This window comes from Corythoichthys intestinalis, chromosome 16 (assembly GCF_030265065.1).
Source record: "Corythoichthys intestinalis isolate RoL2023-P3 chromosome 16, ASM3026506v1, whole genome shotgun sequence".
NCBI lineage: Eukaryota > Metazoa > Chordata > Actinopteri > Syngnathiformes > Syngnathidae > Corythoichthys > Corythoichthys intestinalis.
The window spans coordinates 13,332,748-13,359,155 of NC_080410.1; the positions used below are offsets into that span (position 1 = coordinate 13,332,748).

Here is a 26,408-nt window from a genome sequence, read left to right on the forward strand (position 1 = left end):
ACCGTAGCTCAGCACGCGCATTTACGCTCAGCGCTCGTACCAAATCCGAGCTCGGGCACGCAATCCGTTTACTCTCCGGGTGGTGTCGAGAGAAGGCCCGCTTGCTTCACTCCGCATATCAGACGTCGCAGTCTGTTCAAGCCTCAACTTGAGACGTCAAAGCTTGCCGAGAGCGACGTTGGTCTTTCGGTGAAAACTCCGTGACAGAGCAAGCACAGGCAGGCGCGGCTTGGAGAGGAAGAATGGCGGATTCGGGCAGCACCGCAGCGGTCGGGGCCGCGGCGTCCGCCTCCAACAGCGCAAATGCTGCCGGGGCTGCTGGCACTGTTGCGCATGATGGGGCGCCGGGGGCTGCGGGACAAAAACCCGCGTCCGAGTCCGTCAAGGGCCAAATATTTGACGTGGGGCCCCGTTACACCAACCTGTCTTACATCGGGGAGGGGGCTTACGGAATGGTGTGGTGAGTACAGTACTTCACTAGCGTACTATCTCAATCAAGACTGTGTGTCAGTTGTTTCCCCCCACCAGTGCAGGACAGTTTTTGTTGCCATGTTTCAGCCCACCGAACTACAGTGATCTGTTCACGTACACGTCGCCTTGTGTCCAGCACAACGACCTCGCATGATATAAATCAGCCTGTTTTGTGGTTAGCAGGTTAGCAAACTAGCTACAGGCGTGGCTAAAAGATTTACAGGAAACGCTTTAGAGAAGCTTGGTGCAGGAAGCAGTTTGCTGTCGTAGCATAGTTTTTTTCCCCCTCTCAAGTCGAAATCAGTTGGTCACCGATTTATGCAACCGCGATACAATTGGCAACAGCACAAAGAACGATAGCTGCTAATAATGGGTAATGTTAAGGATGTGAAAGAGATTTTAGTCTCTCACCGAGGCCTCCCCTCTACTGTTATCGCTGCTGGTGATCTACAGCCTTGTGTGGGCACGTTGAGCAAACCTGTTGCGCACAATATGATATCACTGCCAACTCACTGCTGCTGTGATAGCAGTGGCAAGTCATTGCTGAGCTGCGAACATGACCACAAGTTACGTGGGGGGCATTTGGGCCCACGCCAGGAAATTATCATCTTCGAGCTGGTCTGTGACGACATTGAGAGATGTTGTTTTGGTTTGTGTAGCCTCTAATCTGCCGTTTTGGATATTTTTGGCAAGCTGGCAGCCATCGACAGCTTGATGGCAAAAGTACTCACTCTGCTAGGGTTGTACTTACGTTCTATGATTGCAAATGTATCCATACTCAGTTACTCGTTACCAGAGGTGTGTGGAGTACCCAAAAATTTTACTCAACTAAGAGTAGCGTTACTTCAAAACAATATTGCAAAAGTAAAAGTAGCCATCCCAAAAATGTACTCAAGTACAATAGTGGACCAAACATACACGAGGACACTGGTGTTTCAATTTAGGTGAAAAATTAAATTCAATTTAATAAAAGTCACAAAAGAAAACCAATATAACAAAATATCTCGGGTCCAACATAAAATAGGCCAAAATAGCAACAGGCTTCAACCAAACTGACCCCAAGACCCATCTCTGGGGCTGCTTAAATAAGGACAGACTACTAACGACCACCTGAGGGAGGGAGGTATGACAACAAATTAACCAAACATTGTCAACTTAATTAAACAACAACAGATTGGAAAAAATACATACATTAACTTCAATACAAACAAACAATAATCAACTAATGTGCATTTAAAGAAACAGTGAAAACTTTACCCCAAACAGTCATAATTAAATAAAATTCAATATCCTCCCTCCAAAATGGTAGGTGCCAGATCTTAAACAGCTGTGGTCGTTACCTCAAATTAGAAAATAAAATCCAGTAAACATTCAGACAAATATTAACTAAAGTGTGCACCCATTACAAAATGCATGTCCCAAAAAAAATCACATAAATAATTAACTAAATCTTGAAACACTAAATTGTGGTGGTAGTGGTAGCCACCACTTACAAGTACCCAGTGAAAATAATATTCAAGTAATGAGTAACACTGTGAGTAACCGCTTATTTTTGTTTTGTTATAATGATACTGTACAATAACTCATTACATAACCACATTAAACCAAAGAAATTAAAAATAAATAAATAAATAAAAAACATTGAATTCCGGCAAGAGGGGAAAAAAGACAGAAACAAAGCATTATTCCTCCAAAGAGCATGGGGGCCCTCAAGTGGAGAAAATAACTCCTAGTTTGAATAGTGAATACTGTAGTTCCTTCATAGTTACTATTATGAAATTAAAAGGATCATATCTCAGGTTTTAAAGACTCCATGTGATTGAACAGGCTGGCGTGAACATCGAAGGGCAAGCTTGCATCTGATTGGTGTGATTATTGTTGCGACGTTTCATTGGTGAAATTGATAGCGCTACTCTTGGCATCGCCGGCAAAAAATAAAAATAAATAAATCTAATATGTAGAATAAAGAAGAAAAATGTAACAACTCTTGTGTAGCCCAAAGTAGGGGAGTAAGAGTAGCGTTTTTTTCTTCACAAGTCTACTCCAGTAAAAAGTATGGCTTTGTAAAACTCCTCTTAGAAGTACATTTTTCTCAAAAAGTTACTCAGGTAAATGCAACGGAGTACATGTAACGTGTTACTACTTACCTCTGCTCGTTACCACAGGTCACCAGAAACTTGTTGTAATGCGAAAATTTTGATTTTCCTCTGCTTTGGAAGATACTTTTGCAATTTCCTTGGTAATTGATTAACTGCCATTGACGGTGCTGGACGTCCAACCCATTTGAAATGGGAGAGCTGAAAGCAAATGAACGAACAGTAATTCGCTTACATTTTCCATGTTAACTAATTGGCTTCCTTTGACGGTGCGAGATGTCCAATCCATTTGAAACGGGAGAACTGGCAGCGAATGAACTATTGTTTATTCACTGCCACCCTCTCAGTTCAAATGGATTGGATGTCTACTAGTGATATTAATGTAAAGAGTTTATTAAGACCCACATGGATTGGATGTCTAGCATTGTCAGTGGCACTAAAACCGCTAATAAAAAAAAAAACCATCTAATTTTGGGTTTGGTGGTGAAGAGACTTGGAGTGCGGAATTGTCTTGTCATTGATTGATTGAATGATTGATATTGATGCTCTCCGTTTTTGTGCCTCAGGATCTTTGTCAAAATCTGAAATGCTGTTGACTTTATTTTTCTCTAGTTGCTTTTCTTTTTTTAATTTAAATCCTGTTCATCCAGTTTTTGTAAAGGAAGGTATTGGAAGTGCATATCTGTTCTTAACTGTAGCATGTGTAAGATGTATTGAAAAAATGAAGATGCATTGAATGCATTGAATTTGCTTCAGTACAAAAAAAGTATAATCAACTTTTAACTAATGCTTACTAATAGACGACAAAACCATTCTTTAATCTAGCTTTCTAAATCACAGACATGTTTATTTATGTGAACATGACTATTTGACTGTTCAACTCAATTTTTACTTAAGTAAACTACTTCTAGTACTAAGTGCTAAGTTCGGATAAAAAAAAAAAATGCAATACTTAGGAGATTTGACTGTCTTTCTTGCAGTTTCTTTGTTTTACAAGTACTGCCTGAAATATTGGACTCAGATAGTGCTTACTGAGAAAATGAACTTGTACAGGGCTGCATGCTGGCCATTTGGTTAGCACATTTTATAGTTTTGAGGGAAGGAGTTTGAAATCTCTGCTCTTTTGTGGGGTTTCTCTAAGCACTTTACATGCATGGTAGGTTATTTGAGGGCTCTAAATTGTCAATAGATATGATTGATCTGTGATACCATGGTGATCACTTCTTGCCAAGTAAGCTGCGATAGGGAAATGATGAAAAGCATCATAGAAAACGGATGGATGGACACAGCTATAGATAGTTCTTCTAAGAACACCAAAATATTCTTGGTATCTGTATTTGGGATGCACCAATAGGTTGTGTTATTTTTCCAAAGCAAATAATGATCCTCTTCTGCTTGACTTGCACTCATATCCTCGTTTGAGGCATAACCCGAGTCAAGAGGATGTGTGAGAATTTGCACCATGTTTTCTCAGAATTCTCATGCACATACTGACAACCCAGTCTGTTACAGAGATCCTGCATTTGTATGTCAGTGCGTGCTTGGAAAAAATGTCAAGAATTTTCCTATATCTACTGCAGAGAGAAAGAACACTCCTCAGGCCAGGTTTTAGGTAGTATTTGTAAAGAGTAAAATGAGTCAAATATTCTTCTAAACAAAGATGCTTTCAGGTGTCCCTCAAATGCAGCTCTTTTATGAGCTCCACCTGGTCACGTCTTCACTTGTACACCTACTTTAATGGTGTAGGTGTAGCATACACCCCCAGTTGTTCACAGCAAAGTGATGTGTCACATGCTCATCTCTGCAGATAAGACTTCTCCAACGCCCTTTCATCAAGTGCTTTCCTGGTATCGCGTATGAATCCTGCAGTGTGTAACATGAGCCCTGATTTGTGCCTCTCTTCTCCACATCCAGCTCTGCCCTGGACCACATGACTAACCAGCGTGTAGCCATCAAGAAAATCAGCCCTTTCGAGCACCAGACGTATTGCCAGCGCACACTGAGGGAGATTAAGATCCTGCTGCGTTTTAACCATGAGAATATCATCGGCATCAATGACATTCTAAGGGCTCGCCACATCGACAATATGAGAGATGTGTATCCTTTCCTTTCAAATTCATCTCTTCTGCTTCCTCTTCATACACTTTAGTCACTTGTTTTTTGTCAGTCTCACACGCGTCTTGTCAATTATTTCCCAAAACAGTTTTGACATTTATCAGCTCTACCACTCTTGTGGTTTTGATGCAATTAGAGATAACTGACGTAATAGTAGCACTTATGTGAGGCAGAATGGTGCTCAGTTGGTCCCAGATGTCCCACAAAACAGGAAAGCAATATCATGAGCAGACTTAATTTGCAGCTAATTCATTTGAATCTACAATAATCCATACATCACAGCCCTCAAATTCAAAGTTTAATGTATTTTTAAGAGTTCCTCCATGTGACTCAAACAATTACTAAGAAATAGGAATGTATTAGTTCATTCATTCATTGCATTAGTTCATACTCATGACAGAAAATATGACTTTTTATGGGAGTCCTGGCCCATATCTATGTTTCAGAAATGGCAAATGTTGTTATGGAGTGATTTGGTTTTTGTTTTTTTGGTCTTTGTTAATTGGCAAGACAGCGTAGTCAAATTGCAACCTTCCTTGACTTGGGTCTACCTCCAGTTACATCGTACAAACCCTGATGGAGACAGACCTGTACAAGCTGCTCAAAACCCAGAAACTGAGCAACGACCATGTTTGCTATTTCCTCTACCAGATCCTGCGAGGACTCAAATACATTCACTCTGCCAATGTGTTGCACCGTGACCTCAAACCCTCCAACCTGCTCATCAACACCACTTGCGACCTCAAGGTGAGCCATCACTAACTCTGCCCAGTACGCACCCACATCCACGTATCTAGCTATTTACACTCGGGTAATATATAAAGGAGAAAGCGGTACTTGTGTTTGTTCAGGGAATAGCAGGGTGAGTTCATTTCTACATGTCGGCCAATTGAAGAAGTTGTTGGCTGTTGAAACCTGAGAATAAAAACAATGGGAGTATTTGTGGTCATTATGTCACAATACAGGCTACAACATGTGTGACTGTCACTGTGGCATGTTTTAAAAAAAAAAGTATATACTGCTTAGAAGTATATGTGTGTGTGTGTGTGTGTGTGTGTGTGTGTGTGTGTGTGTGTGTGTGTGTGTGTATATATATATGTATATATATATTAGGCCTGAACGATATTGGAAAAAACTATTGCTGCGATTTTTTGGGGGGTTTTCGATATATTGCGATATTATATTGCGATATTTAAAAAAAATGTATATATATTTTTTTTTTTCAAGAAATTTTCACAAGATGACTTAAATAGCTGTTTGGAAAGACTTTAGATGACTCACCATCACCACAGTGTCCCTTGTATTTCGCGGTTAATGGGGACCAGAACGTGCCGCGATAAGTAAAAAACCGCGAAGTAGCGCACCCCCCCATTTTTTTTTTTTTTTTTTTTTTTGTGTGTGTGTTTTTTGTGCCCAATGTATTTATTCAGATTTAGCATTGGAAAGAGATACATATAAGACATGTTTTTTTTCTCACTTTTCCCCCCAAAGTGATTTAAAAAATGTATATAAATAAATGGTTTTTAAGCACTTCAAATGTCATAATTATGATAAGTTTTAAACATAACTGTCCAACCAAATCATTTTTGAACAAGAATAAAGTACTGTAGCAGATAAATGCTTGGCTTTATTAAATGCTTCTGTTTATCTACTTTAGCTGTGACCGTTGAGTGACATGTAGAAATTTCACACTCCTCATGATCACTTCTGGCATTTAAATGTCTCCAACGTCCCCACAGTACACACATTCATTCCAGCGCGGCTTCCTTGCAACTGTTTACCAAGTTAAACGATGATTGACAGATGCCTGTGTGAAGTCTGCTTCTTTGGCCAGATCAAAGCCATCGTTGTGCTGCAGTGACTGAGAGGATCAAAAGGCTGGGAGAGGGAGGGTAAGAGGCTGTGCGCAGACCAGAAAGTGAGGCGTATGTGGATCAAAAAAAAGAAAAACTATCGCACGTGCTTGCGATGGGACTATCGCGCACACGCACATCGCGATGGCGATGTTTAAACGATATATCGTTTAAATGTATGTATGTTAGAAAGGTTCCTGTTTATTAGTTCGTTCCTATGGTAACCGTCGCTTCCTGTTTTTTGTACTACGTCGCGCGCGGTGCATTGTGGGATTGAGAATAGCGTAGTGGCGCGAGTAGCACCGAGTGCACATTCGGGAAGAGTGCAGCCACCAGTTAAGACGAGTGCAGCCACCTGTAAAGACGTGTGCGAGGGAAAGTCATTCCGTGTGCGTCATTGAATGAACAACCACACACACAAGCTCCTCACACACCTATATCCACATATACATATGCTTACTCAAGTCTCCCTCCACACGCAGCTAATTTCACACGCAACCAATTAAGCCTCCAGTCTACACTCACAATCAGCTAGTCTTCCTCCTCCTATCTAGTGCCATTTATGTAAATAGTTCTGCCTGCTGCCTGTATATAGTTGCCAATCTGTTGTCAAGTTGGATTAAAGATGAAAGGACCAACTCCGCTCTCAGCTCTTGTGTTCTGACCGACACCCCGGGGCGAACGGACCATAACCCACATTGAATCAGATCCTTATACAGTCCACAGTCTGCCTCTCCAACAAATATATATATATATATATATAATGTGTGTGTGCAGTTGTTTCAAACACCCTTTTTTTTAAACTGCTTTATAAAAGTTGAACTAAGTACATTATGAAAAAAGTGGGGTGTTGTTTGCCTCTTTTGTGCATTGCATTACGAAACATTAGTGTTATTGCATTAGTGAAAGTTTGTACAATGAATTTGTGGAGATAATTTAACTTAAAACACTTTTTTAATAATTATTTCAACTCGTGAAGAAAATAATATTAACCCAAATGTTGTTTTGGCTTATGAAAAATAATAATGCAAGCACATTAAGTATGTGCTCTAAGCAAAGGTCCTGTGTTCTCCTCTGTCTGTTGTACTGCTTCCCAGCAAACTTGTGAGCGCTCATTAGGCAACCCTGAAGCTTCGGATTAGCCGATCATGTGGGAAGGGGAGAACAAAAGCAGCACCTGTTTCAGTTACTTTCAGATACATGTTACTCTTGCACAAAAATAAATGTACTCCAGCACAAATGACTTTAATCTCATTTGCATGATGCCGTTGTTCTAATCTCAATCAATAATTTACATATAATATTTGAATTACGGTAATGGGGTTTAACCAGTGTTTTATACACCACCAACCTCATACCCCCCCCCCCCCCCATTCGTAATTTAGTTTATTGGTATATGTAGCTGTTTTGGTTGTGGGAATATGTGTTTGAATGATTTGTTAAAGTGCCTGTGACACGAAAAAGCATGTTTATTTCATAATACACGCGATATTTTATGCCCCTGAATGATATGGACCGCTTGGATGTGTGTGGAAGCGATCGCTATTTTTATTTAGTTTTTTTAATCCCGCGCCATGAAAATGAGTGACTTCCGGCTTCGGTCTTGCATTGAGGAGGAGGGCGCTGTGACGTGTACGGTAGAAGACGTCCTCTTCACGCTACAGTGTACTGTTGTGTATGAGGACGAAGAATTCAGCTGATTTTGCGGATTAATAATAATAATAATACGTATTAATAATACGTTTATTTTTCGCATCACGCCAGCCAAACGGCTGCAGAAAAATCATTCTGTATGAGGGAGAGGCGTATGCGCGTTTTTGGAGTTTCAAAAGGTTCCCATTCACCGTGGATATTGGCCAAGCCCTGCTACTGTGGGACCATTGGACTTACGAGGAAGTGAGTAAACATCTTGTTTTGTATTATGTCAAATACGAATACAGCGATTACAAAGTAAACACTACAAACTTCCTTTAAATAAAGGACTACTTACGTTTGATCATTGATAGGCATGTAAAAAGCTCTCCTAATGCTCATTAGCAGCAGCACGTTAGCTGCACAACAACTCCAGCCACCCTCCTCCGGGAATGAACTGTAAATTGCTCTCCGCCGGGCGGTTTGCCGATCCGCAAAGACAATCGACAACCGGGTCGTCATGTCAAATAATCCAGGCTAGTTATGTGTGATTTTCCGCTTCGAAGACTTTGAAACATCACTCGGTCCGGGTTAGCATGTTGGTTAGCTGTCACGCCTTCTGGTTTGTTTACATTCTCCGAAGCCGGGGAAGGGAAATGACATATGTCCGATTTAGGTGTCATAAAATATCGTTCGGGAGGTGCGACAGTAAAGGTGAAGTCGACAGTTTTGACCATTATGGAGTAATTTTGCCATGTCGTCCTGAATAAATGCATTTTTATTATTTCATATTCCATTCAGCACAAGACTGTTATTTGTCATGACCATGCCATTTATTTAGCAATTGGGGAAATAACTTGGATAAAAGGAATTTCCTGTAAAAATATTGAAGTAAAGAGACAGAAACACTGACATTTTGCTGCTCTCTTCGTCGCGTTTTCCTCGTTGTGAATAGTTCCCCCTTGACGGGCTGACTGGTCCTTCTCAAGCCATTTATATAGCTATTGGGGAAAAATACTTGGATAAAAAGAATATCCTGTAAAAATATTGGAGTAGAGAGACTGAAACAATGACATTTTGCGGCTCTCTTCATCGCGTTTTCCTCGTTCTGAATAATTCCCCCTCAATGGACTGAATAGTAAAACCGATGAGCCCAGTCTCCCGCTGACGTAATCCACCTGTTGGGGACGCTAAAGCCCAATAATGGTAGGCGTGGCTAACCGGCAGATTAAAAGACTAATTTCTCGTCATCTGTGCTTTGCTAAATTGTTGTATATAGTCGAATCGTCTCAAAATATGATTCTAATTCACATAATAATGCCATTTAAGACTTTTTTTCTCGTGTCATATGCTCTTTAAGAGCATTGGGGGAAAAAAGTTAGCATTTTATAGTATTTAAGCTAGCAGACTTTTGCTATGTAAGTTCGCCAATTGTTCTTTTGTGGAACTTAGAGCCTCATTTATTTTTTTTATTCCGTTTAAGCCTCAGCTGACGTATATTAATTTTTTATCTTCCTTATCGGATTACTCGTTTATTTGAACTAACTAGTTCATCGATTAATCGACTACTGAAATAATCGATAGCTGCAGCCCTAGTAAAAATGTGCCGTGACTTAGAAAAGGTTGAAAAAACTTTGAACTAGATGTCGTTTAAGTACTGTTGATAAATAGATTATAATTGAAAATTTACTTAACATGTTTTTTACACATATATGGATATCAAAATTCTGTAGGCCGCCAGTTGGATATTCTACCACCATGCTTTGCAAATTGTCTTGGGGTGGGGGAAACCTTGATATTGTTTTCACTTGTAGACTGATGATAATTCATCTTGTCCTAAGATTTGTGACTTTGGCCTGGCGCGGATTGCTGACCCTGAGCACGACCACACAGGATTCTTGACTGAGTACGTGGCCACGCGTTGGTACAGGGCTCCAGAAATCATGCTCAACTCAAAGGTTAGCTTGTGTTTACATGTTTGTCTGCATCTGATTGAGTGGATTGTCAACTTGTTGATGGTGCCTGTGTCCCTCAGGGCTACTCTAAGTCCATTGACATCTGGTCAGTGGGCTGTATCTTGGCTGAGATGTTATCAAACAAGCCCATCTTCCCTGGGAAACATTATCTGGATCAGCTCAACCACATTTTGGGTGAGCTCTCATCTAGGTTTGTGGACTCCAGTACCAAAAATGACAATTTTACTGATGCTTCTGGGTACTCTGCTTTGCAGGTGTCCTTGGGTCTCCATCCCAAGAAGATCTGAACTGTATCATTAATATGAAAGCCCGAAACTATCTGCAGTCTCTGCCAGAAAAACCCAAGATCCCCTGGGAGAAGCTTTTCTGCAGAGGCGACTCTAAAGGTAGAGTAACACGAGTACAACTTGGCCAACTAAAAGCAGGCAGGACTGAAGTAACAGATAGAAACATGAAAACACAAACCTTAAATATCCCTCCACTTCAACCTTTAATTCATACCTGTCAACCCGAGGCCGTTGGCAATCTTACAAATAGTGACGTATGCCCTTACAAATTGGTGACTAATCTTACAACGTCGTATATAGCGTGCAATATGAAACACAAATAAAACTAAAATTTAAAATAATATGAATTTATTGGTTATATTGTAACATATAACCTGGTGCAATCAAAGAACAGTCAATATCTTCAACTACATCATGATTACTAAAATTTAACAGTGACTTTTGTTGTAATTGTATGTAGAACTTGTGGCAATTTCTATTATGTCTTTTGATGGCTGCACTTCATAGCACTTCAACTCGCAATTCAGTTTGACTTGAAGGTAGTTCGGTAGTGTGTCCAATTTTAAATTAAAAAGGTCAATTGATAAAATTAACTTACCGATGCAATCTTTGAGTCAGGGAACATTTCTTTTGCTATTTCTGAGAAGTGATCAGCAATAGTTGCGGCAACAAATTGGCAGAGTAAAATCTCCGCTTTCGTCACTTTTCATTCTGCAGACTTCTTTATGATGAGTTGTTAATCTTACTTTTAAAAAGTAATTAATTACAGTTACAAATTACTTCTCCCAAAAAGTTATTGAGTTAGTAACTCGGTTATCTGAATGTAAGAGTACCGTAGTTAGTTACTTGGCAAAGTAACAGGTGTTAGCTTTCATGTTTTTTTTTTTTTTTTCATTTTTTCAAAAAAACAAAACAAAAAAACATGGTAACCTTTCCAAAAAGTCATTTAATGTTGGTAATCAACCGTTAAAGTTGTTAACATTACTCCCGTTTTTGCTTTAGTTCCCTTCTGCCTACTTTCGACCTGGAAAGTTTTAAAACTGTTTCATCATTTAAAGATAGATTCAAGTCAATATTTTGCCGATTTAGGAGTATTTTAGATAAAAAGTTACTTAGGTTAGCTAGGAAGGTTCACTACAACAGAGCCTTTCTGAGAAGTCTACTGCTTTAAAATGGCGGCTGTTTAACAACGCCGCCGAGTCTGTCATTTCGCATGTATTTCTATATGCGTGTGATATCTAGATTGGAGGCTGTCGGCTACAGTCAGGAAATATTGGAGCCGCCTAGCATCGCGTTGGCTACGGCATCACAACAAACACTCTTCTCTCTCTTTGTCTCTAACTTTTCTTGCGTCATTCAACCAACGTAACGCATAGTAATGCACATTGTCTCGTTGACGAAACGGTACCAAAATCTGAACGGAGAAAGAAAAACGTAATGCACGAAAAACGTACAGATTTTGAACGTACGGCGTACACATTTAAAAATCAGTGCTCACTTGTACAAATTACGCCGAAACTGTACAACTTAACGGGTATGCTTTATCCTAAAGCCATTTGTCTCTTTTAAGGATGTCCTGTTTTTACGTCATTTTATTTCTGAAGGCTGACCTAATCCTAGTGTTTAACTACTGTATATCACACAGCTCTGGACCTGCTAGGCCGCATGTTGACCTTTAACCCCAACAAGCGTATCAGTGTTGAGGAGGCGCTGGCTCATCCTTATCTGGAGCAGTACTACGACCCCACAGATGAGGTATGCTCACATTGTTTAGTTGATGGTAGCTTTACATGTAATGCAAAAGCAACTATCTATGTTATTCCTTTTTTAAATTGGCATTTCTTCGGCGTGCCGCACTGCCCAAACAATCTAGCCCATCATTCATTTGTAATGGGATGCCATTGCCATTTACGTTGTTCCATTCATTTCTATTGACTAAAATTTCCCCTTCATTTTCAATGGCAGAAAAACATGGCTGGTTGTGATTTTTTTTCCCAAAAACTTACCATTACAGCCCATTGACAATTAACTGGCGCCCAAATAAGTCGATGCCATTTACAGCCATGTATGTCGATGGCTTTGACAGCTATGTATCTCTTGATGCCAGTGTCCTTGGATTCCATCGACGGCCATGTAAGTCCTTGCCTTTGACGGCCATATACGTCGATTCTATTGATTCTAAAGTACTTGCATTCTATTGACGCACATGTAAGTCGATGCCATTGACGGCCATGTACGTCAAATATCAACAGGAAGTGACCATATAATGTCTCAAAATCGATAGGAAGTGACCTGATATCAACAGGAATTGAAGTGACCTGAAATCAGCACCACATGACCCCAAGGGGTTTACCAGCGAAAGTAAAGCTACCATCGCAATTTTTTTTCAGTGATATTGTCATGGCTTGGTATTTGACTGCATTTAAAATTATTACATTTGGTTTGGATTAAATGTTGTCTATTGTTGCTGATTTTTTTAGACCAGCTTCAAGTTTGTAGCCACATTTGCACAATAAAATATATAATTACAATAGTGGTGGTACTGTATCATTCTGAGGACCGTCTGTTATTTTATTTCTCATTGTTGCTTACGAGTCAAATATTAGAGTTTTCAGTGTAATGTTCAGGACTTCACAGTTCTACACCACTGCAAACAAGCGTGCTTTGTGTTTAGCTTATGCTGGTTCAGTTGTCATGTTTATTTTATTTTTTAATTGGAAACTAGTTGAGTTTGAATCAATAGCCCCCTCTGCTGGAATTGGCTGTTCCAGTTTGGCTCAACTACTCCATGATGCGATAAATCAACAATTCTTACATCATCTCCTAATGGCAGCCAATGAGTTAATTTAATGCTTCATCGATTATTGTGCTCATTCCTCATTTTTAGAGTCCTCTTATTGACTGCTTTGGTCAAAAGTATTTGTTTCTACCTTGTATTTGCAAGTTTTTTGGCTTTGTTTTTTTGCTCCACCGTTGGGTAGAAGCGATTTAAGTACCATTAATCACATCTCAGCAGGTTATGTAAACCACTACCAATGTCGGTACTGCACCACACCAATTAAAAATGGTAAGCCTATCAAAATGAAAGACCCCATTGTCATGTTGTACTTTCAGACAAATCTCATAAAACCATGACAAACGTAATCTAATAGCACTTCATGAGTCTCTTGTTTGTTAGGGTCCACTTTTGAGTGTGTATTTGTTCATGTTTATAGCCAGTGGCAGAAGAGCCCTTCACTTTCACCATGGAGTTGGATGACCTTCCCAAGGAGAAGCTGAAGGAACTCATATTTGAAGAGACTGCTCGCTTCCAGGAGACTTACCAGGGCTCCTGAGACTCACGGGTAAGTTATTTTATTTTTTCTTAAATCCGCCTCCTGCATGGATGCATACCATCACTAGGCCTGTCGTGATAAAAAGTTTTAGTAGGGCGATAAATTCTCTCATAAATTATTGCGATATTATTGCGCCCCCCCCCCCCCCAATTTTTTTTTAACCAATTTACAATAACACAATGAGAATACGGTATATATTAATAAATAATAAACCCATTTAAACGCGATAAATGTTTACTCTTAAATTCAAAAATACTTTTTAAGAAATCACAACTAAAAACAATAGACCATGCCTTTTTTAAGTAAAAGACAACAATATTAATACCACACAGAATAAATGTCTTTTTCAAGAAAAAATAAAATTGCACTTCAGTAACTTAAGCATTTAGGCACAGAGGTATAAAGTTGTAGTAACACAAACAATTGCACTTCAACCACAACAGAAAAAGAGTAATTAAGTAGCAGTAACAAAAATTTGGCTTCAATAAGTATCAAACAACATTAAACAGAGGTAAAACAGTCTCATTTCTTCAGCAATGTAGCGGACTACACTTTCCGTGAGGGAACACCATTTTGCATGGTCTCGTTTGTATTTCTCACATCAAGCGAACCCCTCTGTAATTGTTGATTGATGTAACGAGGAAGGCTCTGCTTGTTGCGATGCAGTTTTCTCACCAAGCAGTGAAAATTAAAGAGGGTGATAGTGTTTCAAACAGTGACGTGCAGGCTGTCACCATGACAAAAAAAATAATTATAGCATCAAATTTATATTAATATTTGTCCATTGCTCTTTATGTATGACTAATTTCAAACATTTTTTATAGTCAAAATCGCTGAATTTGCCTATTTCCTGTTCAAATAAAGAAATGAAACGAGAGGTGCGGCAGCAACGAGTAAAGCCTCACCTCTGAATGCGCAATCCATAACAAACTGGGTTGATACATGGAATTGGAGCGTGCTGGTTGCCGTACATCTGCATGTCGCCATTATAATGTTTCCAGATACGTTTATTTGACCTGATTTTCCACAGTCTGGCTAATGTCCTAAACCCTTAAAGTTTAATGTTTGTTAGCGACATATTTAGTTTTACTGATGGGAAATAAAACCGCAGTGAAAAAGCGCAGGTTGCGGCAGATAGTACTCTGCCGCTCTGAAAGGGGGCGTACGTGAAACTGGACTTTCCGTCAAAAGTGGACGCGATTAACTCAACACCGGAGCTAAAAGGTTTGCTTCAAACTACAGGACAGAAGATAACTCGCGCTTTTCAAACGGACTGGTACACCCTATGTGGCTGTCCTTCGAAAAATCGGCTTTGCTGCTTTCCCTGCCTTTTCTTCTCAACTTGTGCCAATGTCTGGACTAACATGCGATATTGTGACATTAAAAAACTACCACGAAGCCTCAGCAAACATGAGAGCTCGACCACTCACATTCAAAGCCTGATTGCTTTAAAAACTTTTGGAAGCTCAAGGATCGATTTGGCTTTGACGAACAGCGGAAGCTCAACGGTAGCATCCACAATGCTAAGGTAAAGGAAAACCGAAAGAGTTTGAAAGACCTCATTAATGCAACCTGCATCCTAGCTAAACAGGAGTTAATATTTTGTGGTAACGATGAGCGTGTAAGCTCTTCTAAACGTGGCATATATGTAGAACGATTACATGGTTTTGCTGAGAAAGATGAAAGGTTAGCTAGACATTTGGACACATCCACTGTGTTTTCTGGCTTGTCAAATAGAACACACAGCGATCTAATTGAAGCAATCCTCTCCATTGAGGCGGAGAGATTTTTTTAAAGTAAAGGAAAATAAGGAGGACTTTTACAAAAAGGGCGTAGGTTTGCATAGGGACGGTAGGGACATAAAACTACCAACTTTTCAGGATGCTAAAATTGTCCCCACCAACATTTAAGCAACCTTACCTTTTTTGCATGATATAATGTTCAGTTATATAGAGAATTTAGATATTTCAATAGTTCCATATGCTGTAAGGATAGAATTGACCCTACCATTATTAAGTGAATTATTTTCATTATGTTTATGTTTGCTAATAAAAACCAGACATTTATTCAGGAAGTTTTCAAAATGTTTCTTCAGTATTTTTTGAAAACAAAGGTTTGAATCGAACAGTGTATCATCTGAACCAATGCACGTAAAAGTTATTATCAGTAGATAAGTATTTATTTTGCATTGATCATTTTGCCTATTAATTAATTAGGTTCATATACATGAGAAATGTGGCCCTTTGCCCCCTTCATCCAATCTGTTTGGTCTTATTAATGTCCCGTCCCCAGCAAAAAGTACCTACATGCAGGTTATGCTGTTATATCGTCCCTACGAATGTTGAGGCCGAACCTATGCCCTTCCAAGGTAACAGCGGTTTTTGTGGGGAAGGACAGGCGCAAGACCACAAAAAGTTTTCTTTTCAATCTTACTAAAAAAAAAAAAAAAAAAAAAGAGCTTAGACTAAGAAAAATACAACAGAATATTTAAAAACTAAATTTTGGCCTTAAATAAAATATTCTTTGGTTTTCTTTTCACACTTTTTATTTAGCAATCTGTAATAAATTGATTAAAGTGTCAGAATTACAAGTTTTGAAAACAACTGAATATTTCACTAAAGGTCAGAATTGAATTCTGTGGTTTTGTACACCACTCTTTACTGTCATTTATGTTGCATGAATTATAGAATTGCGACGGCCAACACATTGAGGGTGTAGAGCAAATGCATGTTATTTTCTTACTTTTACGCATCGATAATATGTACCGTGTGTGCGTGTTTTGTGAAGAATGCTGATGAGAAATGAAATAACCAGTAGCCAATTGAATAAGCTACCCTTTTTGGTTTATATATTTGGAAATCTGACACTAAAGGAGTCAGTGCCTCACCAACCATGAACCTCACCGCACGTCACTGGTTTCAAATGAGCATGTAGATTAGTTCTATTGGCCCTCTTTGCCCTCTTTGTTGAAACAACCTCCAAACACATTTTGCAGACAGGTTCATCCTTTTTGGTTGCCTCGCCATTTTCATTTGGTTTCAAATCAAAATGTTCCCACACCGGGGCTGTGGTGTTTGGCTTGGAAATCGGGATTTTTTTCTGTCCGTTTTCGTCTTCCTAACTCTGCTCGCTCATTGCTGTGCGCTGACAGTGCACTTGGCCCTGCCTCCCTCCTTTGAATGATGGTCATTCAAACTCAAATGTATAAAACGAACATATCCAGAAGTCGATAAAACAGAGTGAGTCCTCGTCACAGCATATTGCGCTGATGGTAACAAGGAATCCTAACTTTTAACAGCACATCTGCCGCACGCACGCACGTGCACGCAAGGCGATTAATCGCACTGGGAAAATTACCGCCTTTGTTTTTATTTACCGAGCGATAAATACAATTACTACATATCGCGACAGGCTTAACCATCACACTGTGAATGGGAATCTTTTAGCGGCACTTCTTACAAATATATGAGCTGTAGGTGTGTGACATTGTATTGAAAGGATTCTCAATAGCATTATAGTACTTTGGGTATTTCATCGGAATCACCGTCATCATCGTCCTATTGTATGCCTGAACTTTTGCGCGCATACAAGTGACATCCCTTTAAGACTTGATTTTGGCATGTCTCACACACACATTCTTACTACAGAGTGTGTAATAAGTGGTTTAATTACACTCTATATTTCATAAATCTAAAAACGAATGTTTTCAGCATGTATGTTCTATTTTCATAATCTTTGGGAACATTTTCATGTGTTTTTCCAGAGTTCTGTCTACGCTGTCATTATCGGATAATGGCCCTTAAACTTTGCTTTCAGTGACATTATTATGAGCATTATTTTTTTCTTCTTTTCAATGGATGCTTAAACACTGGAAAGTAAATAAATACATATAAACGCTTATACAGTATTTACTGCTTCCAACACACCAGTTCTGAAGAAACCCTACCTGGATCCCACCAATTTCAGTAACCTCCGCCCCATCTCCAACCTACCTTTCATTTCCAAAATTCTTGAAAATCCGTTGTATCCCAACTCCATAACCACCTAATTACCAATGACGTTTACGAGCACTTTCAATCCGGTTTCCGCCCCCTCCATAGCACCGAAACAGCCTTACTTAGAATTACAAACGACCTCCTCATAGCATCCGACTCCGGCTTATTATCTATTCTTGTCCTCCTCGATCTCACTGCCGCCTTCGACACCATTTCCCTCACACTCCTTCTCGACCGACTCTCCTCTATTGGTATCACCCACACACCCCTTTCCTGGTTCACTTCCTACCTGTCCAACCACACACAATTCGTCAAATTCAGCCCCCATAAATCCAATTCCCTCCCTGCCTCCGCTGGCGTGCCCCAGGGCTCTGTCCTGGGGCCGCTCCTCTTTATCATTTACATTCTCCCCCTCGGTTCCATCTTCCACAAACACAACATTCACTTCCACTGTTACGCGGATGACATCCAACTCTACATCTCCTCAAAACCAACTGCCTCCCTCCCACCTTCCTCCCTCACCCTCTGCTTAGATGAAATTAACTCCTGGTTCTCCTCTAACTTCCCCCTACTCAACAGCTCCAAAACAGAAGTTCTCCGAGTTGGAACCACCGCAATGCTCTCTCATGTCCATAAGTTTTCTATTACCATCAACAATGTACCGATCTCTTCGTCTCAGGTAAAAAGTCTGGGTGTCATCCTCAACAGCACGCTCTCCTTCCGGTCACATGTCAACGGCATCACCAGATCAGCCTATTCCCACCTTCGCAACATTTCTCTTCTCCTCCCTTCTCTCACCCGCCATACCGCTTCCACCCTGGTCTGTAATCTAATAACCTCCCGGCTCGATTATTGCAACTCACTGCTCTTCGGTCTCCCTAACAAGTCCCTCCAGAAATTGCAGATCCTCCAGAACTCAGCAGCACGCCTCATCACTCGAACCCGCAACACACCACATCCCCTCCATCCTCCGTCAACTTCACTGGCTTACCGTCAAACAAAGAATCAATTACAAGATCCTCATCATCACCTTCAAAACACTCCATGGCCTGACCCCTCCCTACCTTTGCAATCTACTCCGTTTAAACAATCCAACCCGTCCACTTCGCTCTACCACTATTCTCCTCCTCTCTGTCCCCCGTGTCCACCTCTCCACTTTTGGTTCCAGAGCTTTTAGTCAGTGTGCCCCCCAGCTCTGGAACTCCCTACCCCCTGATCTTCGCAGCATATCTACCCTATCACTTTTCAAATCCAGACTGAAAACACACCTGTTCACTCTTTCTTACTCACCATAACCCCTAGCTCTGTTATATCTTTACTTCTCTTTATTGTGCTTTTAATCTTTTATCCTTTTAATACCTTTTTTATCGTACTGTGATTCCATGTCTCTTGTGAAGCGTCTTTGTGCGGTTTAAAAAGCGCTCTTGAAATAAAATGTATTATTATTTTTTCATAGTTCTTTAATCATATTGTATTAATGTAGTTGGTTATCTCTGTCACATGCCGACTGTGTTATAGTGAAATATCAATTAATTTCTAATAGGGCAATGCTCAAAAAAAACATTTGAAATTTATATTTCAACCATTAACTAAATCGCTATGAGATGGTTGACAATGTCATCATATAGAGTAGCTAAAATTGTCCACCCAGTCATCAAACATAATTTTGGGGGTGGGGCAGTCTATACTATCCAACTGCAAAGTGATCTCAAAAGTGCTTATTTCCTTCCTTTTAGTCTACGAGGCTCAACGCCAACCATAGGCTTGGAACCTGAAGACACCTCCCCCAGATGACATGCTTAATTACAAGAAAATGCATCCTCAAGAATCCAAGGAAGAGATAACTATGAACATTGGCTGCTTTTCTTTCCATTTTCACTGCAAGCAAGCTAAGTGTTTCTCTTTGATTTGTGTGGTCAAGTGGGGCCGTCGTCTCTCCCCACTCCTTTAAAAACATTTTCATTTTCTGTTAAGTGTCCAGCTTCCCTCCATAGTAACCTCTCATTCTCTGATTAATCTTTTTTTTTTCCAGCTCTTTTGCCTGTCTTCTCATATAAACTACTACTCCTTATTAACCAACAAGCACGGTTACACTGTCTTGCTACATACATACATGTACATTAGAACTTGCAATTGAGGGCTAAAAGAATGGGGGTGCTTATTGTGTAGGTTTATGTACATTACTACAAAATATATATACAAAAACGTTTTCATTTTAAGTGGAGTCATCACAGCTTTCATTCATTGCTTTAAAATCAGCTTAGTTGTATTTATGTTGTGTGATTTATCTGTACGAGTCATTTTTGAATTTCAGGCAAATGTTTTTATTGGCATGTTTACAGGTTTTTTTGTTCCAAATGATGTTCATATGAATGCATGCATTCCTGAAATTAACCAAAGTGGATGGGAGATGCAAGGAACTATTGTGGGAAACGACCATGTGTTGTGTTTTTGAACCATTTAAAATATTTCTTGAGCTACAGCTCAGAAAAAGGGTAGACGGATTGAACTCTTCCCTCTACTTGCATTAGATTAATCACACGATTGTGTGGTAATTGGATCAGTCATATTGCCAAGTTACAGAAAGCTCCAGACTACCTTTGGATGCATTCTGCAGATATTGTGCACCTACATGGTTCATATTGTGTATTAGAGGTTGTATGACCAATTAAAGCACAAATGCCACCATTGCACAGACATGAGACACCAGAAAGATGCACACGCTGCTATACCAAGCACTCTTTTCCCTCTCTGCTCAGTACAAACATTAGGGGCCACTGTGGCATCCTGTTATGGCATTATATCGCTATATCACTTGACTTGCTTGTCATTATCATCTCTCACCTGCATTTTAAGGGAGCATGCGACACTAAAAGTTGGGGATCTCAAGCCTTAGGGTCAAATTTCAAGATGAACCGAATATGCATTATAACCTTTATAGGTGGCTCTAATTTGCCTTATCTAGACTTGAATGCACATGTCCAGCTATTAAAATATGGTGAATATGCCATTCACAAAATGTTTCATTCATGAATTGACAAATACATTTTTTGGGTCAATTTGATTCCATTTCCTTTTTTTAAGTAGTCCTCGTCAACATTTTGAGACACCCTTGGACAATTTCAGAAATTTGGAAGAGTAAATTAAGTTTGCCTGTAAAGGTTATGGTGCTTTTCAAGTTCAGTCAGAAATTTTCTCAATATTGAAAACCTGTTTTCCCTAACTTTTTGTGAGTGGTAGTACATAAATTCCACAGCATGGTGGGATACTCCCTTCCTACTGCGCTATTTTGACGTTTACACTGAACTGTTTGAGAGGGCCAAATGGAAACAAAAATATCTACTAATGGGCTGTAATGATTGAGTAGAAGTCAGGAAGAATTTTCAGGTTCGAATCATTTTTGCCTCAGTAAATGTGTGTGAATGTGTATGCGTGTGTGTAAAGTAGCTGTAGTTGGGCTGCTTTTCCCAAGAGCAGCTCCCTCTTGTGACTACTGAGGACACTGCATGTGACTTTTACCACCAATTTCCAAATTACTTTTGGCCTACCCACCCAACTTTTTAACTGATTGGCTGCCATTGACAGCGAAAGGGCGTACAATCCATTTCAAGTGGGAGTCCACGTTTCCACTTCAAATGGATTGGAGAAAAGAGCCACATGATTAGACATCTGGCACCGTCAATGGCAGCCAATGAGTTCATGGTTGTGTGTTTGCCTGATTGTTTATTCTGTAGCCATAGTGACCATGCCTCACCGCATTAACAAGTGGCATTGTTTCCCATAGATTACTTGACCGTGTGTCATTTTTGTGCATTCACTTTTGCAGTCTGTAACTACTTAACTGCTGCTTAGTGGAGCGCCACCCATGGGTCCAATGCAGTTACTGCGCTGGCATTAATGTAAGGAAATTGGACCAACATATGGTCAGGTACTGCTGGCTTCCACATCCTGTCGTAAAAAGAAAATTCATCCAAAGCATCGCTGTTCTCTTAAAGCCATAGCCAGCACTACGACTGTCCCCACAATGAGCGTGAGGCTTTTTTCGTACACATGTCCTGATATCCGTTGATTTATACGCCTTCCCAAACACTTGCCACGCTTTACTCAAAGGGCTGCCTCCGTCCCTCCTTGTGTGCACTTCTTTTCCAACTAAGACTTCACTTTTGCCATTCACTACCACTTTTTCGACCAATCACATGACCCAATCAGCACGTCTGCACTTTGTTTTTCATTTGGTCCTGAGTCTTTTCTAGCCCGGCAAGCCAATGTGACTTTTGTCATTTACAAGACTAGTGTTGCACAGATACGGAACTAAAATGACTTCGTTATCGGTGACTACTCAGAAATAATGTGCCGATGCTGTGCAACATGTACGTGAAAAGATCTAGTTTCAAACTGCTGGTTGCCCGACCTAAGATGGCCGGCATTTAGGCACGCCGCTGTAAAAATAGGAGCTCGTGTCGCCCTTTTCCAAGATTACGATAGACATCCAATCATCCTTCTGCTGTGAATTTAAGTGAGTTTATAACTAGTTGATGTCCAATCCATTTGAAGTGGGAGGGTGGCAAAGAATGAAGGTTAATTCATTCCCTGCTAACCCTCCCACTTCAAATGGCTAGGACATCTAGCACAGTCATTTGCAGCCAAAGAGTTAAGCAATGTCTGACCAAGCCTTGATGGAAAAACTTTTTAGTATGCAGACATTTTGTATCAAAGGAAAAATACGTATATTTTTTACAAAACATGTATTGGTACAGTATCAGCCAATACCACACAACGGAGAATTGGTATCGGGAATAAAAAAAAAAAATGGTATTGGTGTAAAACTATACAAGATACAGTACATAGAAAGACAGTCTGATATTCTGTGGTTTGGGGTAGTAAATGGTGTACGACTCACGCTGTTATTATCAATTTGTACTCCTCAAAAATCATGGCATGAAATCCTGATAACTACTGTTTTTGTGTGAAAATCCAAGACTGCACGTATCTGTATCGTTGTGTAAAGTAATCGTTTTTCAGAGTCAGTTCGAAAGATTTGTGTAGTTAAGTCTGCCTTTGACTCTGTTTGCGAAGTTTGTTGTTCTCTCGCACTTAGATTCACCGTCGCCACTTTTCATGACTTATTACAAAAGCCCGCCTCGTGCGCTGTGATTCGTCAGTCGATATAGGACCAGAGTGGAAATCCAATTGAAACCGCAGAATACCAGACTGACTTGCCTTGTATCGTGTACATGGCCAAAAGTCAGGCTGGCTTGCAAGGCTAAGTCCTTTCCCACAGTGTGTCTGATCTACTCAGTCAGCTTTAAACGTTACACTGTATGTGTCTGATTTCTTTCAATTGTATCTTCGGTAACCTACAAGGTTTTTGCTTTCACAACTTTGCGCTTTAGCTTGGATGCGTCGCTTTTTTTTGATACAGTGCAAACCGGGTCTTACAAAAAACAATGTTTTTGTTTCATTGGAATATTCATCAAGCATCAGTCCACTAACCCTGCTTGCTTTTTCCTCTAAGATGACGTCATGTTAGGTTGCCATGGTTCCCAACCAAGAGGACTGTTTTGGCAATGGCACACACTTGCACACGCACACTTTGAATGAGTGTATCTGTGCGCGTCTGTGAAATGTCGCATTCAACATGCCATACACATTCACACAGTATTGATGATTTAAATGGCCCATCTGTCATGTGGCCAGGTTCCAGATATTGTTGTTTTTAAATGGTTGTTCTTATTATTACTGTTGTTGTTATACCGGTGAGTTGTATTTTTTTATTTTACTTAAAAGGGAGTCAAAGTTGTATCACTTTTTTTAATGATTAGAATGTTTTATTTGTTTTGGGTTTTTTTTCTTTATAATTTCTTTTCCGGGCGTGATTATTGACAGTCTTCAGTCTGTTTTTTTTCTTCTTGGATTTTCCCTCCAAGTTCTTTATAAGGAATTATTTTTAAAGGCGTTATTTGTCGATCGTCAAAGAGATATGAGTTAAGGGTTGTAGTCTGTATATTGTATGGATATTAATTAAATGATTAACAAAGCAACGAAGTTATATTACATTTAATTGAATAAAAATTTCCTGATACTGTTGCAGTTATGGTGTGTTCTTTATTTGTTTCTTTTATCCTAATCCGGGGGTCGGCAACCTGTGTTTTGAGAGCCACGTACTGCTCTTTAGAGCTGCCCTAGTGGCTCCCTGGAGCATTTTCAAAAATGTGTGGAAATGGGAATAAATGCTTGAGGGAAATATAATTTTTGTTTTGATATGGTTTCTGTAGGAGGACAAAAATGACACCAACATTCTTAACGTTTTTCAATGCTGTACAAATGTGTAGAATAAATATTACATTTCAACATTTCTGTCAACAAGGATTTGCGTCATAGCCTGCGACACACGTGACTGTGCTTGACAGTGAAGCAAGTGGCGTTCAGTTATTCTCGCTATATGATTGGCCGAAGAGTCGAAATGTTCTCCCATAGAATGCATGTTTAAAAATGAAACGTCGGTCACAACAATGCTTGCACGAACTGTTTGTTTTTTTTTTTGTTTTTTTTCTGTAACCATGGAGGAGTTTATGTGAGGAAATTTTCCACTACTTGAAGACAGGAGAATACAGCATCAGGACTCTCTCCTTAAAATGTCCTAAGGGCCGAAAGGACCACATTCGAGGGAGACAGATGTATGTGCGCACGTTTGCTCTTTTTTATAACTTTTAATATTTGTTAATAATACTCTCTGTGTGTGATATCATCAATCGCTTTACATACATTTTTGAATAGGCACTTTAAATTCAATTCAATTCAATTTTATTTGTGTAGCCCTAAATCACAAAAACAATGTCTCAAAGGGCTTTACAGAGGCAATATGATACACAATTAGAAATGAAGCAGCAAAAATGAATAGATACAGTTTAAGTCCTGGGTATCCCCTATCCTTAAGACCCTCCATGCCGGCAAGGAAAAACTCCAAAAACTCCAGAGTCAATTGGGAGAAAAATGAGAAACCTCGGGGAGTACCACAGTCAGGAGAGATCCACTCCCAGGACGGATAGACAGGAACCCCAGAAGTGCTAGTGGGAGTTAGCAGGCGAAGTTACAGTTCGTAAAAATGCAGTGGAGTAAAGGAGCAAGAAGTCCATCTAGCCAGATGAGACTGGGGAAGCAGCGAGGACGTCTATTCAGCCAGGGGTCCAGACAGTCAGGAGGCTGCAGCTGAAAAATAGCCCCTCCCCTGAGGGGAGGGGGGAAAGGGGACACCGGGTGACTAGTGATGAAGAGACTAGACAACTAGATATTAACATTGGAAAATAGAAATAAAGTAAGACAAGTGGTAGGTAGAGTAAGAAAAGGAGATAGAACTCAGCGGCTGTACTTCCCCCAGCATTATAGCTTCTAGTGCAGCTTAACTAAACTGTGAGTCTACTCCGACTTCAACTAGCCTAACCATAAGCTTTGTCGAATAGGAAAGTTTTTAATCTAATCTTAAATGTGCAGACTGTCTCGGCTTCTTTAATACTAGCTGGAAGCTGATTCCATAAAACGGGCTTGGTGGCTAAAGGCTCTAGCTCCGACAGTACTTTTATAAACCCTGGGAACTACCAGTAGACCTGCATTCTGAGATCGGAGTGTTCTGTTGGGGCGGTAAGGAACCAGAGCATCGGTGAGATAAGATGGCCCCAACCCATTAATGGTCTTAAATGTAAGAAGGAGTATTTTAAATTTAATTCTAAACTCGACTGGAAGCCAGTGAAGTGCCTGGAGCACAGGGGTGATGTGCTCTCTTCTATTGGTTCCTGTTAAAAGTCTTGCTGCTGCGTTTTGGACTAGCTGAAGACCTTTTAGAGAACTTTTAGGACAAGCTGCAAGTAGGGAGTTACAGTAATCCAATCTTGATGTAACGAACGCGTGAATTTTTCTGCATCGCTTTTAGATAAAATATTTCTAATTTTGGCGATGTTGCGCAGGTGAAAGAAAGACGTTCTACAGGTTTGTTTAATGTGTGCTTTAAACGATAAGTCAGGGTCAAATAAAACTCCTAGGTTTTTAACTGTGGTGCTGGAGGCTACACTTACATTGTCCAGAGTGACTATCTGGGCAGCTAAAGTGTCTCTCACACTTTTCGGGCCTATTATAAGGACTTCTGTCTTTTGCAGGGTTAAGTAGAAGATAGTTAGTGCTCATCCAGGTATTTATATCTCGGACGCAGGCGCTTAGTTTTTCCACTTGCCTGACCTGCTCAGGTTTAATTGATAAATACAGTTGTGTGTTGTCAGCGTAACAATGAAAGTTAATGCTATGTTTTCTGATGATATTACCTAGAGGAAGCATATACAGCGTAAACAAGATGGGCCCGAGGACCGATCCTTGCGGCACACCATAACTAACTCTAGAGTACGATGATGATTGCTGGTTTACATTGACAAACTGGTACCTATTAGATAAATATGATTTAAACCAGCAGAGGGCTGCTCCTCTAATGCCTATGTCACATTCTAGTCTCTGCAATAAGATATTATGGTCGATCGTGTCAAAAGCTGCACTCAGGTCCAACAAAGCCAGGATCGAGACTAATCCAACGTCAGCGGCAAGTAACAAGTCATTAGTTACTTTAACTAATGCAGTTTCAGTGCTATGATGAGCTCGAAAGCCAG

At 40.0% G+C, this 26,408-nt stretch overlaps 1 protein-coding gene across 1 annotated transcript; it reads left to right on the forward strand.

Moving 5' to 3' along the window:
• Nucleotides 1–24,589, forward strand: mapk3 (mitogen-activated protein kinase 3). The gene is made up of 9 exons (XM_057861444.1): nucleotides 1–460; nucleotides 4,482–4,664; nucleotides 5,240–5,429; nucleotides 10,009–10,125; nucleotides 10,203–10,317; nucleotides 10,398–10,529; nucleotides 12,076–12,185; nucleotides 13,646–13,774; nucleotides 19,497–24,589. Exons 1-8 carry the CDS (start codon nucleotides 243–245, stop codon nucleotides 13,763–13,765), a joined length of 1,185 nt encoding a protein of 394 aa, XP_057717427.1. The 5' UTR covers nucleotides 1–242; the 3' UTR covers nucleotides 13,766–13,774; nucleotides 19,497–24,589.
• The last annotated feature ends 1,819 nt before the right edge of the window (nucleotides 24,590–26,408 follow it).

Bases quoted from the DNA above. Each gene is read 5' to 3' on its own strand.
- mapk3 (XM_057861444.1), top strand. From the start codon at position 243: ATGGCGGATTCGGGCAGCACCGCAGCGGTCGGGGCCGCGGCGTCCGCC. The intron at 4,665-5,239 runs GTATCCTTTCCT...GTCTACCTCCAG, and splicing joins ATCGACAATATGAGAGATGT to TTACATCGTACAAACCCTGA. The intron at 10,126-10,202 runs GTTAGCTTGTGT...TGTGTCCCTCAG, and splicing joins AAATCATGCTCAACTCAAAG to GGCTACTCTAAGTCCATTGA.